At 56.4% G+C, this 20,030-nt stretch overlaps 1 protein-coding gene across 1 annotated transcript in view; it reads right to left on the bottom strand.

Annotated features, from left to right (window-relative positions):
* LOC144724010 (uncharacterized) overlaps positions 1 to 20,030 on the bottom strand; it is a 94,643-nt gene that overhangs the window by 18,395 nt on the left and 56,218 nt on the right. The window contains 1 exon segment of the mRNA XM_078602833.1: positions 18,181 to 18,345. Coding sequence (XP_078458959.1) covers positions 18,181 to 18,240 — 60 coding nt within the window. The 5' untranslated portion in view covers positions 18,241 to 18,345.

The following is a 20,030-nucleotide window of genomic DNA, read 5'->3' as shown; positions in this document are numbered from 1 at the left end:
GGAAAGAGGTGAGAGAAAAGAGTAGCGACGAGGAGTCGAGAGAACAGCACAGGGAGAGAGCACAGAGGTGAAACGGGAGTCCGGGAAAGAGGTGAGAGGAGACGGACAGGGTGAGTTCAAAACAGAAGAGGGGGAGATGCGATGAGATAAGGGAGGAGAATTAGCAGGCTGGCGCGCATACGCGCGCGTCTGCCTATGTGGGGTGGGCAGTCGAACTCCTGGATGTGCAATCGGCCCCTGCAACAGGATACACGGGGAGCGGGGCTGCTTCAATTTGATCCGTCGCTGGCTGGAGGGCGGCAAGCCGGCGGTCCGGCGGGCGGGTGACAGAGACGCCCAGGGCGAGGGGGCCATCGCTGATCGCGGCCAAACGGGACGGAATTAAACCATCACAGGAACGCGGAGGCTCATCCAGGGGCCGTGTCGCACACACACACGCACTCACGCACGCACGCAGACACAGCGACCGGGGAGATGTTGTGCGGGAACAGAGCGATGGAGGCCCAGGCCGGTCACACTACACTCGCTGCCGTGGTAGCAGCGACAGCAGTGGCAGCAGTAACTGCAATAGCGTAACCGCAGCTACAATCCTTGTGACCGTTGCCAACCAAAAATATCATGGTCATCAGCAGCAGCTGTGGCAGTAACAGCAGTAGCATCATAACCGCAGCTACAATCCTCGTGACCACTACCAACCATACATTGCATGGTCATCAGCAGCAGCTGTGGCAGTAACAGCAGCAGTAGCATCATAACCGCAGCTACAATCCTCGTGACCACTACCAACCATACATTGCATGGTCATCAGCAGCAGCTGTGGCAGTAACAGCAGCAGTAGCATCATAACCGCAGCTACAATCCTCGTGACCACTACCAACCATACATTGCATGGTCATCAGCAGCAGCTGTGGCAGTAACAGCAGCAGTAGCATCATAACCGCAGCTACAATCCTCGTGACCACTACCAACCATACATTGCATGGTCATCAGCAGCAGCTGTGGCAGTAACAGCAGCAGTAGCATCATAACCGCAGCTACAATCCTTGTGACCACTACCAACCATACATTGCATGGTCATCAGCAGCAGCTGTGGCAGTAACAGCAGCAGCAGCATCATAACCGCAGCTACAATCCTCGTGACCACTACCAACCATACATTGCATGGTCATCAGCAGCAGCTGTGGCAGTAACAGCAGCAGCAGCATCATAACCGCAGCTACAATCCTCGTGACCACTACCAACCATACATTGCATGGTCATCAGCAGCAGCTGTGGCAGTAACAGCAGCAACAGCATAACCACAGCCACACTCATTGCAACGACGAGTGTACTTGTTATTCTATTATTTCGCTTCTTTACTCAGGGAAACCTCATTGACTCCCAAGACTCCTGTCAAGTTTTCTTAGCGGGTGGGGGGATGTTGCTGCCATGTGTGTGATCCCAATTGAGTGATTTGCAAGTACATTATCAGCACCATAGAGTTATTTTGGGTTAGATTGAATAAATCTAAATGTGTAATTAAACCCATTCTAGATTTGAAGCTTTCGTGACTGCAAGGATTCATATACTTAGGTTCTTTCGGTAAAGTCACGTAGGTAAAAAAAAAATTAATAAAAGTATAATAAAAATAAAATAAAAATCACGACGTTTTGGAGGCAACAGAAGCTTGTGTTGCCTACGAAACGTCGTGATGTTTTTTATTATTTTACTTTTATTAATTTTAATTTTTTACCTATGTGACTTTACCGAAAAAACCTAAGAATATGTAATTAAACCCGCCACCACCCGACACAGCCAATTAGAAAGGTTTGTCGCATAAGCAAGACGTGCCGATTCCTTGCTCGTACAGCACACCGGTGTGTTGGAGAGTAAGCCCACATTTACAATTCGAGTACGACGTTTCGTCAGTAATTACAACCAGCATCATCAGGCGATAGCCAGATTTGTGGAGTGGGGGGGGGTGGTTAATACATTACAATGGTTATCCATTACCGGTTCAAGTTTTCAGCATTTGAATGTTTTGCCAATACCATTTCCACTGTGTGTGTGAGTTTAGCTCTGAGAGGAAGCCAGAGAACCCGGAGGAAACCCCATGCAAAACAGGGGGAGATCAAACAAACTCCACACAGGCAGGCGTCCCAAGTCAGGAATCGAACCCAGGTCAGTCTTGCTATGAGGCACCTGTGTTACCACAGCTCCACCCTGCCACCCAAACTACAACGGCAAACATTTGTGATGATCATGAATGTGATGATGGTGATGATGATCATTATCATAATTTCCACCACATTCACCAGAAAGATGATCATCTGGAAGGTGGTGGTGGTTGTCATAATGCTTTATCATCAGTGGCAGCTACAGCAGCAGACTCAGAACATTTATACTGGAGGAAACCGATGAACAGCTCTTTTTTCAGATAATATATGCTCCTGCCATAATTGTGGTGACAGAAAGTTGTAAACTGGCAATTAGCCACACGTAACAGATTACATCCAATTGTCATCACAGTAGAGCCCACATGCGCTCTGAGTGGACTAGTGGCCAGGGGAGGTAATGACAGGGGAGTCGGCCTGCAGTGCGAATGGACTAGTGGCCAGGGGAGGTAATGACAGGGGCATCAGTTGTGAGTGCGAAGGCGACTCGTGGCTAAGGGAATGACCGAGAAAGGAGCGTGGTCAGGTGACGGAAGAGGACGGTGGAGTCTGCCGGTGGAGCGAGCGTCCAGAGTCAGCGAGAAGGTTCGGGAAGGGGGGCGTGGCCTCGTATCGGTATAAAAGGGGGAGATTCGCGGGAGACTCGGGGCTGTTGCAGTGGGGGTCTCCGCCTGATGTCAAGTGAACGTGTCTTCAATAAAGTGCCATCTCAAGAGAAGGGCGTCAAGTGGTCGCTACACTATCGCAGACAGGAATTATGAGGACGCTACAGTAAAACAAGGCATACATCATACCGTGTGTCACGGCAGTGGTAGCCAACAAGGGGAACACAATAACCGTTTTTAGGAAAATGCCCCAAAAAAATGCTTAAATTATCCAAACAAACTCTAAGAGAAATTTCGATTTCAAATAAGTTGAGCTTCCGATGAACAAGTCACTGATGGATGCCGTAAGCTAAGCTGTGGCCAGTGGTGGTGAAGTATGGTCAAACATCCACCACGACCCCATACGGCGATGTGGGGAGGCCCTCATCCAGCAGTGGATCGATGAACGGCTGTCACACGTACAGATAGAGTAACAGTATATTCATGCTACTGGGTAGGCTTTAGCAGCTGTGCTCTATCGCTGTCCGCTGAGTTTTTTTCTCCGGTTGAGCCTCTGTGTGCGGTCCGGCTCGATGTCCGACGTTCCGGGGGAGGGGGCGGTAGCAGCAGCACCGGAAAACCGAGCGGAAAAATTGCGTTCGCTTCCGATTTGAAATCAGTGGCACATCAAGAGGACGCTTTCACTCGGAGGTGTTTTACACCAGCCGTGGACATCGGTGGATAAAAGAGCTTCATTGCTCATCAGATTCCTCCCGGTCCGAAGAACAAACATTCTGATTCCGATGGCCACAGCTCCTGCGGGCGCTCCCGGCGCGCGGAGCGAAACGTCGGACATCGCGCCGATCAACAAGCGGCACAACCTAGAAACACGGCGGAGAGTTGTCTACTTCTTCGAGGGACATCTCGATGCGGGGAAGGCGGTGGTGGGGGGAGCAGGCGAGCGAGGCGTGGTGGTGGTTGTGGTGGGGGTGGTGGTGGTGGGGGTGGGGGTGGTTGTGGTGGTGGGGGGTGGCGGTGGCGGTGGGGGGTGGTGGTGGTGGTGGGGGTGATGGTGGTGGTTGGGGTGGTGGTGGTGGTGGGGGTGGTGGTGGTGGTGGGGGTGGTGGTGGTGGTGGGGGTGGTAATGGTGGTGGTGGTGGGGGTGGTGGTGGGGGTGGTGGTGGGGGTGGTGGTGGTGGTGGGGGGGAGTCGTTTCGCTTCGCCTTACGTCGCTGAATTATTCAAATCCCGCGCGCAACTCGAGCCGCGCGGCTCACGGCGCCTCGCGGCAGAGCAGCGGCTCCCGGAGCTTGGGTTTCCTTAAATCGAGACGGGGAGAGAGGAGAGGCTCGTGACTGCGTGGGGAGTGTGAGGAGGCGAGGCGGGGGAGGGGGGGTGAGTGTGAGGAGGTGAGGCGATGATGGGGGGGGGGGGGTGAGCGGGTGAGGTGCTGAGGAGGTGATAGGGTGAGTGGGTGAGGGGGTGAGTGGGTGAGGGTCTGAGGGTCTGAAGAGGTGTGCGGCTGAGGGGGGTGAGGTGAGGAGGTGAGGGGTAAGGAGGTGAGGGGCTGAGGTGTGAGGGACTGAGAGGGGTTTGGGGTTGAGGGGGTTATGGAGTGAGGTGAGGTGCTGAGGGGGTGAGTAGGTGAGGAGGTGAGGGGTAAGGAGGTGAGGGGGTGAGGCGCTGAGGGGGTGGGTGATGTGCTGAGGGCTGAGGGGCTGAGAGGGGTGTGGGGTTGAGGGGGTGATGGGGTGAGAAGTTGAGGTGCTGAGGGGGGGTGAGGGGCCGTGGGTGACACTCAACATAAACAAACCAAGCAGATCCAGAGAGGCTGGATTCATAAACACAACACTGGTGCTGCTTGTTATACCAGCACGAACTCAAATCCTCTACATCTCACTACATCTATCGTGTTGACTATTTGCACTCTCCGCGTCACCTCAAGAGACACAGAATCCATTCGGAAATCTCACGGCCCGCAGAAGTGACTATCATAGAGCTACGTCTGAGATCCCTTCAAGCCATCCCTGGTTCACGGAGTAAGCTGGGCGGCATTTTAGTTGAATGAGGTAAAAAAAACCTCATTTTTATCCGACTGGCAACTCTGTACCCATGGCAACAGCGCAGAAAGGGGAGTAGAGTCAATGATACCAAGATTGGAAACTGAGAAGGGAACGGGAAGAGACAACAGAGAGAATGGGAAATCAGAGGAAATTGATGGAAAAGGAGAAACGGGAGCAAAGGGTCAGGAAAGACGAGGCTATAGGGGAAGAGGATCCATAGAGCAGCGTCTGTTTTCACAGGAGGCGGAGGCAGGGAGCGATTCAGAGTGGGGGTGGTCACAGAAGTCACGTGATTGCAGCAAGCTTCAGCTGATTTCGTATGCGTGTTAAACTTCTTTCGCACCGTACGTAGCCAACCGTACTAATCGGAGGTGCGGGCGGAAGGACAACAAACCAAACACAAAGAGCATTTCTCAATAAATGAGTTTGTCAACCTCGGCGATGATTTAAAAGCCCACTGCTCCCAGCGGCTTCCTAATATCGGAAGGGGAGAGCGTTCCAGGCGGCCGCAGAGGCGCGCCTGAAAGTGCGCGATGCAAAAAAGAGCTAAAGATTGAGACAGTCATTTGCATTGACGGAGAGGAAGGCCAATTTAGATCACATGGAGCAGGGTCCCATTGTGGTTGATGAGGTAAGTTCGTGTTGCGGGGAGGGGTGAGGTTAGGGTAGCGTAATGATAATGGTGCAGGCTTAGTAATGCAGCAGGGTTGTGGTGGTGTATGATTCTGTTGTGGAAAGGTTGTTGAGGTAGGGTTGTGGCTGTTCAAGCGTTGTGGCTAACGAGGCCGAGAGTCATGCGAGTGTTGTGGCTGGCCGAGGCAGGTGTTGTGACTGAATAATGCGGTGGTGCCATTGGTGCTGTGGTCGAGATCGTGACGAGATAAGCGTTGTGGTTGAGTGAGCTAGCGGTTGTTGGTGGTGGTGTTGTGGTGGTCTGGAGTCGGACACTGTGACAAAGGTGGTCACTGTTGTGGCCGGCCCTCGGACCGCATTGTGGGTAGCGTTGTGGCTGACGTGGTAGGATGGCATCAGGGATAGTGTCGCGGCGGTGTGTAAGGTAGTGTGGTGTGTGTGTGGTGTGTGTGGTGAGCCGAGGGTTAAACCTGGGCGTGGTAGGGTTGGGTCGTGAAATGGGAATTGAGGGGAGGGGGTGGGGGGGTGGCGGGGGGGCGGGGTGACCTCCGGGGCTGTGACGACGCTCCACTCCCCCGCACCCCGCTCCTCGCTCCCCCTCCCCTCCCCCACAACCCCCTCCCCTCCCCTCCACACCACCACCACTCTCCCCCCTATAGCGACTCCCTTCCAGCACCCCCCGCCCACAAACCCTCCCGCACACAGCCCCTCCCGCTCGCCACCCCTCTGCCCACAGCCCCTCCCCCCCACTACCTCTATCCCCCATACAGCCCCTCGCCACCCCTCTCCCCACAGCCCCTCCACACAGCCCCTCCCCCTCGCCACTCCTCTCCCCACAGCCCCTTCCCCCTATACCCCCTCTCCCCACAGCCCCTCCCTCCACACCCCCTACCCCCCACGCAGCCCCTCCCCCTCGCCATCCCTCTCCCCACAGCCCCCCCTCCCACGCCCCCCTATACCCCCACACAGCCCCTCCCCCTCGCCACCCCTCTCCACACAGGCCCCTCCCCCTCGCCACTCCTCTCCCCACAGCCCCTTCCCCCTATACCCCCTCTCCCCACATCCCCTCTCTCCACACCCCCTACCCCCCACGCAGCCCCTCCCCCTCGCCATCCCTCTCCCCACAGGCCCCCCCCTCCCACGCCCCCCTATACCCCCACACAGCCCCGCCCCCTCGCCATCCCTCTCCCCAGAGCCCCCCCCCCCACGCTCGATTCGCTCACAAACGTGATTTACGCATTACCAATGATAAGGGAATCATGCGCTACCGCTGCTGTCGCTGTTGGGGGGAGGAGGGGGGTTGGGTTGGAGGGGGGGGGCTGGCAACACACACACAGGCACCTGACGATGACCTTTAACCCCAACGTCTTCAAACAAATTCCGAGATGTTTTGACAAAGAAAGGGTGCGATGGTGGCGGAGGTGATGATGGCGGTTCTGGTTGTGGTTGGAGTGATACTGATGAAGGTGGTGGTTGTGGAAGTGATGACGGTGGTGGTGAGAGTGATGATGATGGTGGCGGGTGGTTGTGGTGGAAGTGGTGACGAAGGTGGTGGTGGTGGTGGTGGAATTAATTATGGTGGTGGTGGAGGTGATGATGGTAAGGAGAGTTGGTGGAAGTAATGATGGCGATGACAGTGGTATGGTTGTGGTATTGGAAATTATGATGGTGGTGTTGGTGGGTGTTGTGGCAGAAGCGATGATGGGTGGTATTGGTATCGATGATGATGGACAACCAAATATGATGATGGCGAGCAAGAAGAGGGTGAGGTGGTTGTGGAATTAATGATGGTTAGGGATAGTGATAACGGTCAGCTATATTATTACGGTAGTTTTGGGGGTTGATATTTTTATAGTTTTGTTCACCATTGCAGTTGGAAATGATCATGAAAATAAATGGAATGAATTAATGTTCATTGATATGGTGGTATAAGTGAACAGAGCTGATGATAACAATGACGAATGTGCTATGAATATGGTCGACTGCCCGAAACGTTACCTTTTACATATTTTTCATTTTAACGCCACAGTGTTATTGACGAATATGTTGAGTAAAAAAAGATAATTACGACCTTTATGAACTGTGATAATTACTGTGGCATTTTGTTAATGACTGGTGTGCTAATGGACATGATGATGATGATTGATATGCTGATGCACATGATTGGTATGCTGATGCACATGATTGGTATGCTGATGGACATGATAATTATTGGTGTGTTGATGGACATGATGACGATTGGTGTGCTGATGAACATGGTGATTGGTGTGCTGATAGACATGATGGACATTATGATAGGTGTGCTTATTGACATGATGATTGGTGGGTTGATGGACATGATAATTGGGTGTGCTGATGGACATGATGATTGGTGTGCTGATGGACATGATAATTATTGGTGTGCTGATGGACATGATGATTGGTGTGCTGATGGACATGATGATGATGATTGACACTGGAAGCACACATTAAAGCAGCACTCTCTCTCTCTCTCAAGCTGCCTTTGCCGCTACCACCAGGGGAGAGAGGGGCGAATGGAGGTTTGGCCGTGATGGGAGGGGATGTGTGTGTGAGGTGTGGGATGGGGAGGAAGACTGGAAGGGGAGGGAGACGAGGAGGGGAGGGGGTGGTGGGTGAGGGGGAGGGTAGCCTGGGGGAAGGAGGGAAGAAGGGAGAGCGGGGTGTGACGTAATGCATTGTGTTGGCGCTCGCGCGCGCGTGCACCGAAGCCACCGCGTGCGCGCGCACGTGCGTGCACACGGACCGATCAATTTGCGCGCGCACACACACAACAGACAAAGATCCCCCGTGTAGCCTACACACCATATAGGTTGTTGGGGCAAGTGCTCTTAGCGAGCACCTATGACGCACAAGCGGGTGGTGTGGCTGGCACAAACGCCCGACCGTATTTGTCTCCCCCCGGATCTGATTTTTAGACACCGCAGAAAGTACTCGTTTGAGGGTGAGTCGACGGAGGGGAGGCCTCAGGAGTCGACACGGATATTTGTCACCGATGTTGGCCGTGAGCTGGAAGCGAACTCGAGTCGCCGGGTTCGGAGCGCAGTGCGCTAAGCGCAGCGCTACTGCTCAACCCCATCCCATACACACAACGCACGGGCACACACACACACACGTGTACACACGCACGCGCACACACACACGTGTACACACGCACGCGCACACACACACGTGTACACACGCACACACACACGTGTACACACGCGTACGCACACGTGTACGCACACACACGTGTACGCACACACACGTGTACGCACACACACGTGTACGCACACACACGTGTACGCACACACACGTGTACGCACACACACGTGTACACACGCACACACACGTGTATACACACGTGTGTACACACGTGTGTACACACGTGTGTACACACGTGTGTACACACGCACACACACACACGTGTACACACACGCACAAAGATAAAAACAAAGATCTCCCGGTATAGCCTTAACAGACTGTTGGGGCAAGTGCTATTAGCGAGCACCTATGAAGGCCGGAACGGCACACGATGAGGTGGGTGACCAGCACCACGCCCTACCGCCTTTGTCTCTCTAGTGGCGACGTTTACACACCGAACCAGGTACTAATTTGAGGCTGAGTCGACGTAGGAGAGGCCCATGACCGGTTCAAATAATCGTCACCGGTGTTGGCCGTGAGCGGGAATCGAACTCGGGTTGCCGGGTTCGTAGCGCAGCGTAGCGCTAACCGCTACACTACCGCTGCCCATTGTACACACACACGTGCACACACACACGTGCACACACACACACACACGTGCACACACACACGTGCACACACACACGTGCACACACACGTGCACACACACACGTGCACACACACACGTGCACACACACACGTGCACACACACACGTGATAATACGCAAGGCACCGTGGTGGGACATGCACCTCAGGGTGGTACATAATGTCATCCTCTCGTTGCTACCGTCCGTCTTTCTCTCTCTTCTGGTTCCATCTCCTCTTCTTCCCTCACCTTATCTCAACGAACGCAAATCACCGGCCATGATCACTCCACTGCTGAACGAGGCCCTCTCTCCCCCAAAGCCGTTGCCACCTCTCACGATCTCCTTCGACGCAACACATCCATCCTCACCAGATATATGCGTCCGTCCCGATGCCATCTGCGCACGTCTCCCCTTATCAACTCCTCCGATGTCACGTCCTATCATCTCCTGTCATCTTCTCTGTCCCCATCTCCTGACACAATAGGTAATCATCTTATTCTCGTTTGACGGTATCGTATCATCTCACATCTTGATGTCCAGCACTCTCGTCCCATCTCCTCGCAACTCATCCCCATGTCACCCCCCTCGTCTCCCGCCACCTCATCTCCTACATTCTCATCTCGCCGCGTTGGAGTGGTCAGCAGCACGCTGCGATGTGAAACCACCACGGGCCAAGTTCGGTGTCTGAACCAGGTGCTTGGGGCACCATTATCACCTTCACGCATCTGCGCTAGGCAGCGTGACGTCGGGTCAAACAACCAACAATGACCAACAGAGCGTAGGGCGGCCTGCATCCAGCAGTGGATAAACAAAGGGATTGCAATTATTACAACGGGTGTTCTCGTCTTAGCTATACTTTTATCATCATCATCATCATCACCTGTCCAACCTGATCTATCTTCTCCTTCCATCTCCTCTCATCCGTACGTCTCCGACCCCCTCTGCGCATATTTGCAATCGCATTCTATCTCATCTCTTCTTATCCCATGTCATCTCTCCTCTTCTGCCAACTTATCTCATTTCCTCTACCCTTATGTTATCTTCAAGCCTCTCCTCCTCCCCCCTGCTCATGGACACCACCACCACCAACACAACTACCGCCACCGCCAAAACCAATAAACGCCGTTCGCCACACGGTGACGTCACCAAGGCGTTTGTGCCCGGCTAGGTGCACGCTGGTGCTACGTGAAGTGTCCAAGTCTCGTTGGCAGAAGGTCATGGCACGGACCCAGATGCCATCACCACCACCACCATCAATGCCACTATCAACACAAACGTCGCAACCACCACTGAAGACAAAGATGCCCCGTGTAGCCTTAACAGACTGTAGGGGCAAGTGCTGTTTGCGAGCACATATGAAGGCCGACACGACACCCGAGAAGGTGGGTGGCAAGCACCACGCCCGGCCGCCTTTGTCTCCCTAGTGGCGATTTTTACAAACCACACCAGGTGCTCAGTTGAGGCTGAGTCAACCTAGGGGAGGCCCAGGACCGGTTCAGATAATCGTCACTGGTGTTGGCCATGAGCGGGATTCCAACTCGGGTGGTTGCCGGATTCGTAGCGCTGTGCACTCACCGCTACATGCCACCACCACCGTCACCAACACCACCGTCACCACCACCACCGTCACCACCACCACCGTCACCACCACCATGGTGGCCCCTGCCTACACCACCATCGGCACCATCACAACCACCACAAATACCACCACCATCACAACCACCACCACCACCGTCACCACCACCATGGTGGCCACTGCCTACACCTCCATCGGCACCATCACCACCACAACCACTGCCATACTGCCACCTCCCGCTGTCACCACTGCAACCATCGTCGCTGCCGCCGCCGCCACCACAGAGCCACGACAACCACGACAACCACAACAATCACAACAACCACGACAACCAAAACCACAACAACCACGACAACCGCACCCCATCCCCAGCGCGCCGTCAGCTCGCCGCCCTCGCCTCATCTACACCTGAGGCGCAGACAGCTGGAGCACGGCAGACTCTCTCTCTCTCTCTCCTGTTGTTGTTGTTGTGGTGGTGAGGAGGGGTGGGGTGAGGTGGGGAGGGAGCTGGTGAGGCGGTGAGGGAGCTGGTGAGGCGGTGAGGGAGCTGGTGAGGAGAGGAGGGAGCTGGTGAGGAGAGGAGGGAGCTGGTGAGGAGGGGGGGGGTGAGGCGGTGAGGGAGCTGGTGAGGAGAGGAGGGAGCTGATGAGGAGGTGAGGGAGCTGGTGAGGCGGTGAGGGAGCTGGTGATGAGAGGAGGGAGCTGGTGAGGGGGGGGGGGGTGAGGCGGTGAGGGAGCTGGTGAGGAGAGGAGGGGGGTTGGTGGGGGGGAAAGGGGTTGAGGAAGGAGGTGGTGAGGAGGGGAGGGAGATGGAGAGGAGAGGAAGGGGTGGTGAGGAGGGCAGGGAGTTGGTGAGTAGGGGGGGGGAGGTGGGGAGGGAGCTGGTGAGGAGGGGAGGGAATTGGTGAGCTGGTAAGGAGGGGAGGGAAGTGGTGAGGAGGGGGGTGGTGAGGAGGGGAGGGAGATGGTGAGGAGAGAGGAGGGGAGAGGGGATAAGGATGAAGGAGAGCAACGCACAAATAGCAACAGATAATACAACGCCGAGGATGAGGAGAGAGGACATCAGGTGTGAATAGGGGGGAGGGGTGACTGAGGAGGGTGAGGAGGATGATGACGAGGTGCCAGCTCTCGTGTTGCCTTTCTCTTTCTATCCCAGTTGCTGCGGCTGGGCGGCTCCCAGTTGCCATGACAACCTGGCATTTTTAGCTAACGAGGGAGTTGCATCCCCCCCTCCTCCCTCCCCCAGCCCCTCCCTCCCCCCAGCCCCTCCTTCCCCCTAGTCCCCCCTCCCTCCCCCAGCCCCTCCCTCCCTCCCCCAGCCCCTCCCTCCCCCTCCCCCAGCCCCGCCTTCCCCCCAGTCCCCCCTCCCCCAGTCCCTCCCTACCCCAGCCCCTCCCTCCCCCAGCCCCTCCCTAACACCCCCCAGCCCCTCCCTCCCCCAGCCCCTCCCTCCCCCCAGTCCCCCCTCCCCCAGCCCCTCCCTAACCCCCCCCTTCCTCCTCCTTCCATCGCGCCCCCGCAGTCCCCTCCGCTCCCCTCTCCCGCCACCCCCTCCCCTCCCTCCTCCCACCTCGTCCTCCTCTCCTCTCCCTCCACCCTCCTCCTTCTCCCCTTGAACCCCCCCCCACCCCCGATCCCTCTCCCACACCCACAGCAGGAGCCACGGGAGTTGGAGAAGGGTGGGTGGGGGTGGGCATGGTGGGGAGAGGGGGGGGGCATGGTGGGGAGAGAGGGGGGGGGCATGGCGGGGAGAGAGGGGGGGGCATGGTGGAGAGAGAGGGGGGGCATGGCGGGGAGAGAGGGGGGGCATGGTGGGGAGAGAGGGGGGGGCATGGTGGAGAGAGAGGGGGGGCATGGCGGGGAGAGAGGGGGAGGGCATGGTGGGGAGAGAGGGGGGGGGCATGGTGGGGAGAGAGGGGGGGGCATGGTGGGGAGAGGGGGGAGCATGGTGGGGAGAGAGGGGGGGGGCATGGTGGTGAGAGGGGGGGCATGGTGGGGAGAGGGGGGGGCATGGTGGGGAGAGGGGGGGGCATGGTGGGGAGAGGGGGGGGGGGGCATGGTGGAGAGAGGGGGGGGGCATGGTGGAGAGAGGGGGGGTGATGTCCTTTATTTACCCGGGGAAACCTCACCGAGTCTCAAGACTCGTTTGGCGCGAGGGTCCTGCCACCACTGAGATGTTCTCGCGAGAAGATTTGCTCAAAAAAGCGTGCGGGGAAATCAGAGAACCCGGAGAAAACGGCAGCAGCAGCACGCTGGCGAGATGTTCACTCCCTCGCCCGGTGCACAGGAGGTCCGCGGGTTCGACTCCGACGCCTGCCGTGTATTTGTAGTTTGCGTGGATTATTCTCCGGCTCCTCCGGTCTCTCTCTCTCCGCGTCAAGAAACGTGCGCTGAGAGAGAGTTTGGCTGCCGCTATGAATTCCCACGCGATGTTGACGATTAGCCACTTGGCCGAGCTCTCATTTAGTGGCCAGGCCGCTCCTCACAAAGATCTAGACAGCTCAGTGGGGCATGACCTGGTTACAATTGAAAAAGAGAGAGAGAGTAAAAGAGAAGGGTGAATCTTCTTGGTTTTTTCGGTAAAGTCACGTAGAAGGGAAATAATAAAGTAATAAAAATAAAACATAATAAAATAATTCTCATGACGTTTCGGCCACAACGCAAGCAACCGTGACTTTACCGAAAGAACCAATAAGATGAATCCCTGCAGTCACGAAAGCTTTAAATCGAAAAGAGAAGGGTGAAGTTGGTGACACTCAAAGCTCCGCACAGACGGAGTCAAGAATCCACTGCTGTGCAGCCCTCAAACGGCTTCTTGGATGGGGGCAGAGGTTGGATCGAGGCGAGGAATGAGGTGGGATGAGAAGGAATGAGGTGGGATGAGGAGGAATGAGTTGGGATGAGGAGGAATGAGGTGGGATGAGGAGGAATGAGTTGGGATGAGGAGGAATGAGGTGGGATGAGGAGGAATGAGTTGGGATGAGGAGGAATGAGGTGGGATGAGGAGGAATGAGGTGGGTGAGGGCGTGGGGAGGAGGTGTGTGGGTGGTGAGGATGGAGGTGAGGATGGAGATGAGGATGGAGGTGAGGATGGAGGTGAGGATGGAGGTGAGGATGGAGGTGAGGAAGGAGGTGAGGGTGGAGGTGAGAAAGGAGGTGAGGATGGAGGTGAGGATGGAGGTGAGGGTGGAGGTGAGGATGGAGGTGAGGATGGAGGTGAGGATGGAGGTGTGTGGGTGGTGAGGATGGAGGTGAGGATGGAGGTGTGTGGGTGGTGAGGATGGAGGTGAGTGGGTGGTGAGGATGGAGGTGAGGATGGAGGTGAGGATGGAGGTGAGGATGGAGGTGAGGGTGGAGGTGAGGATGGAGGTGAGGATGGAGGTGAGGATGGAGGTGAGGGTGGAGGTGAGGATGGAGGTGAGGATGGAGGTGAGGATGGAGGTGAGGATGGAGGTGTGTGGGTGGTGAGGGTGGAGGTGAGGATGGAGGTGATGAAGGAGGTGAGGAAGGAGGTGAGGACGGAGGTGAGGACGGAGGTGAGGGTGGAGGTGAGGATGGAGGTGAGGATGGAGGTGATGAAGGAGGTGAGGATGGAGGTGAGGATGGAGGTGAGGGTGGAGGTGAGGGTGGAGGTGAGGGTGGAGGTGAGGATGGAGGTGTGTGGGTGGTGAGGATGGAGGTGAGGATGGAGGTGATGAAGGAGGTAAGGATGGAGGTGAGGATGGAGGTGAGGGTGGAGGTGAGGGTGGAGGTGAGGGTGGAGGTGAGGATGGAGGTGTGTGGGTGGTGAGGATGGAGGTGAGGATGGAGGTGAGGAAGGAGGTGAGGACGGAGGTGAGGATGGAGGTGAGGGTGGAGGATAGAGGTGAGGATGGAGGTGAGGATGGAGGTGAGGATGGAGGTGAGAAAGGAGGTGAGGATGGAGGTGAGGATGGAGGTGAGGGTGGAGGTGAGGATGGAGGTGAGGATGGAGGTGAGGATGGAGGTGTGTGGGTGGTGAGGATGGAGGTGAGGATGGAGGTGTGTGGGTGGTGAGGATGGAGGTGAGTGGGTGGTGAGGATGGAGGTGAGGATGGAGGTGAGGATGGAGGTGAGGATGGAGGTGAGGGTGGAGGTGAGGATGGAGGTGAGGATGGAGGTGAGGATGGAGGTGAGGGTGGAGGTGAGGATGGAGGTGAGGATGGAGGTGAGGATGGAGGTGAGGATGGAGGTGTGTGGGTGGTGAGGGTGGAGGTGAGGATGGAGGTGATGAAGGAGGTGAGGAAGGAGGTGAGGACGGAGGTGAGGACGGAGGTGAGGGTGGAGGTGAGGATGGAGGTGAGGATGGAGGTGATGAAGGAGGTGAGGATGGAGGTGAGGATGGAGGTGAGGGTGGAGGTGAGGGTGGAGGTGAGGGTGGAGGTGAGGATGGAGGTGTGTGGGTGGTGAGGATGGAGGTGAGGATGGAGGTGATGAAGGAGGTGAGGATGGAGGTGAGGATGGAGGTGAGGGTGGAGGTGAGGGTGGAGGTGAGGGTGGAGGTGAGGATGGAGGTGTGTGGGTGGTGAGGATGGAGGTGAGGATGGAGGTGAGGAAGGAGGTGAGGACGGAGGTGAGGATGGAGGTGAGGGTGGAGGATGGAGGTGAGGATGGAGGTGAGGATGGAGGTGAGGATGGAGGTGTGTGGGTGGTGAGGATGGAGGTGAGGATGGAGGTGAGGATGGAGGTGAGGATGGAGGTGAGGATGGAGGATGGAGGTGAGGATGGAGGTGAGGATGGAAGTGAGGATGGAGGTGAGGATGGAGGTGTGTGGGAGGTGAGGATGGAGGTGAGGATGGAGGTGAGGGTGGAGGTGAGGGTGGAGGTGAGGATGGAGGTGTGTGGGTGGTGAGGATGGAGGTGAGGATGGAGGTGAGGGTGGAGGTGAGGATGGAGGTGAGGATGGAGGTGAGGATATTGCGAGCGGAGAGGGTGTGTGAATGCACCACAAGTTAGTTGATCGGCAGGTTGTGTGGCAGCAGGGTGCGGGGGGGGGTAGAGTTTGGGGTTACTCCGACCTCGTCCGAGATGTCTGGCCAACGTGGAAGGGGAGGGCAGCGCGCTCTCTACACAGCTTTGGTGGTGGTGGATGAGGCCTCCCCTAAGTCGACTCGGCCTCAAATGAGTTCCTGGTGCGGTGTGTAAACATCGCCACTGGGCCACCGAACCCCTCGCCTTCACAGGCGCTACTCGCTAACAGCACTTGCCCCAACAGTCTGTTGAGACTATACGGGGGATCTTTGTATTTGTGGAGGTGGCGGGGTGGAAGTGGTGGGGGGATGAGGGGTGTTGGTAGGTGAGAAAGCGTGTGTGTGTACGTGTGTGTGTACGTGTGTGTGTGTGGGGGCTTTGGTGAGGAGTGTGTGTGTACGTGTGTGTGTGTGTACGTGTGTGTGTGTACGTGTGTGTGTACATGTGTGTGTGTACGTGTGTGTACGTGTGTGTGTACGTGTGTGTGTACGTGTGTGTGTGTGTACGTGTGTGTGTACGTGTGTGTGTGCGTGTGTGTGTGGTGAAGGTGGGGAGCGGTGGTGTAGCGGTTAGCGCGCTGCGCTACGAACACCAGTGACGCTTATCTGAACCGCTCCCGGGCCTCCCCTAGGTCGACTCAGCCTCAAATAAGTACCTGGTGCGATGTGTACACATCGCCACTAGGGAGACAAAGGCGGCCGGGCGTGGTGTTGACCACCCACCCCCTCGTGTGCCGTGCCGGCCTTCATAGGTGCTCGCTAACAGCACTTGCCCCAACAGCCTGTTAAGGCTACACGGGGGGTCTTTATCTTTGTGGTGGAGGTGGGGAGGGTGGTGAGAGGGTGTGGATGGAGGTATGCAGGGGGTTGCTCATTAAAGACCTTGTCATGGCACTACGGACTTGCAGCCTCCTCGCACAAACGCGTGAGAAGGCAGTGCAGCAAAGAGGTTGCTGACTTCTCTGTATTGCACGTGTCAGCGGTGACTCGCCAGCCTCTCCAGTTTACTCCCACGAGAGAACGCAAAGTCCTCGACATCGATGCCTCATGCGAGTCAGCTGCCACAGCGGTTAGCAGCGCGACTGGACATGCAATGCAGAGGTCACCGGTTCAATTCCACATCCCTGTGCGCAGGCGACGCGACTTATTCACACATCTCAGAATCTTCTTTTATTCATCCTGGAGGAATCCGATGAGCTACGAGGCTAATTTTCACAGATGCCCAGGAGACGTTTGTCCCTCCGTATAACAACAACAAAAGTGTTTCTTGTACAGCCCACGGCCCCAAGGCCCCAAGACACCACGACCCCAAGGCACCACGGCCCCAAGGCACCAAGGCACCAAGACCCCAAGGCACCACGACCCCAAGGCACCAAGACCCCAAGGCACCACGACCCCAAGGCACCAAGACCCCAAGGCACCACGACCCCAAGGCACCAAGACACCACGACCCCAAGGCACCACGGCCCCAAGGCACCAAGACCCCAAGGCACCACGACCCCAAGGCACCAAGACCCCAAGGCACCACGACCCCAAGGCACCAAGACCCCAAGGCACCACGACCCCAAGGCACCAAGACACCACGACCCCAAGGCACCACGGCCCCAAGGCACCAAGACCCCAAGGCACCACGACCCCAAGGCACCAAGGCACCACGGCCCCAAGGCACCAAGACCCTAAGGCACCACGACCCCAAGGCACCAAGGCACCACGGCCCCAAGGCACCAAGACCCAAGGCACCACGACCCCAAGGCACCACAGCCCCAAGGCACCATGACCCCAAGGCACCACGACCCCAAGGCACCAAGGCACCAAGACCCCAAGGCACCACGACCCCAAGGCACCACGACCCCAAGGCACCACGGCACCAAGGCCCCACGGCCCCACGGCCCCGTGGGACGGCATCACTTCAGCAACATCGATTCAGTGCAAGGAAGCTCTGGACCTGATTTGACACTCGGCTGTCCCATCACTGTTGGCAGCCCCCCATGCGCAGCAGACTTACGGGCTGATTGCAGGTGCTGCTTCGTGGGCAGGGTGGCAACATCCACTGTTGTGCTGTACCATGTTCTCACGTCTATGGTCCCTGCCCCGTGTGTGTGTGTGTTATTGCTACAGCCACACACACACACGTACGCATGTGTGTGTTTGTGCGGCTGTAAAGCTGCTGTTGGACGCACGGCACTGGGACGCGCGGTGTGGCCGGCCAGTCGCAGGCTATTCGCGCGGACTGCAAACGTCAGGCGCCTTGTGCAGGCTATGCACGCGGACTATGTAACGGACCTGCTACGTGTGCACTTGCTTTGTATACGCGGGCCACGGCTGGGGTGCTGTGTGACGCGTGGCGCTGTGCGCTGCGTGCCCGTGGGCTACAGCGCGTGCGGCAGAGGAGCGTGACGGCGTCTGTGCGACTCACGGCGCCGGCGGGGCTGTGCGTGAGGGCGGTGGGCTCCATGCAGGCGGGGAGGCCCGGCATCCCCCTCAGGGCCTCTCACGTGGGCGCGCGCGACCCCTGTGACCCCTCTCACCAGTCGGCTCGTCGCGGCGCGCGGCCGTCCACCACCTCATCCGAAGCTCGCTCCTGCGCGCAGACACAGACACACAACAGACAAAGGTACCCCGTGAGGCCTTCGCTAGACACCGTAGATTCCGACGAAAAATAAGCTGAACAATGATTCCTGCTTCGCGTCTTTGTCTCTCCGCGTGTAATATTTTTTTGTAAAACGCAATCCAAACTATGGACCGTATTGTAAACTCACAGAGATGCGTAGACTCACAGACATACATAAAGACTCAGCGACACGTGTGTGTGTATGTATTTTGAAATTCTTTAGCACCGTACGTAACCAACCGTGCTCAACGTAGAGACCCATAGGGTCACAAAGAGATACAGAGAGACGCACAGACGTACATAGATACCTACAGAGACCCAAATAGACACATAGAGATACACAGAGGCACGTGGAGACCCACAGAGACCCAGATAGACACATAGAGATACACAGAGGCACGTGGAGACCCACAGAGACCCAGATAGACACATAGAGATACACAGAGGCACGTGGAGACCCACAGAGACCCAGATAGACACATAGAGATACACAGAGGCACGTGGAGACCCACAGAGACCCAGATAGACACATAGAGATACACAGAGGCACGTGGAGACCCACAGAGACCCAGATAGACACATAGAGATACACAGAGGCACGTGGAGACCCACAGAGACCCAGATAGACACATAGAGATACACAGAGGCACGTGGAGACCCACAGAGACCCAGATAGACACATAGAGATACACAGAGGCACGTGGAGACCCACAGAGACCCAGATAGACACATAGAGATACACAGAGGCACGTGGAGACCCACAGAGACCCAGATAGACACATAGAGATACACAGAGGCACGTGGAGACCCACAGAGACCCAGATAGACACATAGAGATACACATAGGCACGTGGAGACCCACAGAGACCCAGATAGACACATAGAGATACACAGAGGCACGTGGAGACCCACAGAGACCCAGATAGACACATAGAGATACACAGAGGCACGTGGAGACCCATAGAGACACGAAAAGATATGCTTTAAAGACAAGCCACAGATGTGTCATTGTGGCAACCCAAACTTGTGACCGCACAGGAAACCCAGCGTAGTCCCGCGCTCCTTCCAGGAAGAGCAAAACGAGACGAACTCTCAATTCCGAAGCCCTCTCGTCGTGCACAGCAGACTTTAACGTCGCCGTTTAGCTCCCGAACATGCTGCTGCTGCCATCACGCGTAAGAGTGGATTAAATACATTAGGGGCCGTTCGTAAATGACGTCACGCGATTTAGGACGATTTTTGACCCCCCCCCCCCCGCCGCTTCGTCACACGGCGTCACAAAAAGTCAGAACCCCCCTCAAATATGACGTCACAAAGCTCTGCCCCCCCCCCCCCCAAAAAAAAACATGCTTCAAGTCGCTTTAAACTATTGTCATTGTAGTGCGTATTTAATATGGCGCTGCACTCTGATGTTGCAGGAGAAAACATTTATTAAAAAGTCTATTTAATTAAGTAGAACGTGTTGTCTATATTTATTTTAACTTGCGCATTTTGATGTGACGTCACATTTCTCACCCCCCCCCCCCCTCGTCACACATCGTCACAAATGTCTGACACCCCCCCCTCCCCCCCAGGTGCGTGACGTCATTTATGGACGGCCCCTTTGTGCACTTTCCATCAGCCTCATGGGGAATGCATAATTTCAGCAGCATTCG

The sequence above is a fragment of the Lampetra planeri genome, chromosome 19, assembly GCF_965212315.1.
Source record: "Lampetra planeri chromosome 19, kcLamPlan1.2.h2, whole genome shotgun sequence".
In the NCBI taxonomy this organism is placed as follows: domain Eukaryota; kingdom Metazoa; phylum Chordata; class Hyperoartia; order Petromyzontiformes; family Petromyzontidae; genus Lampetra; species Lampetra planeri.
Note: the sequence above shows the minus strand (reverse complement) of the source record. Positions and strands in the feature narration are given on the sequence as shown.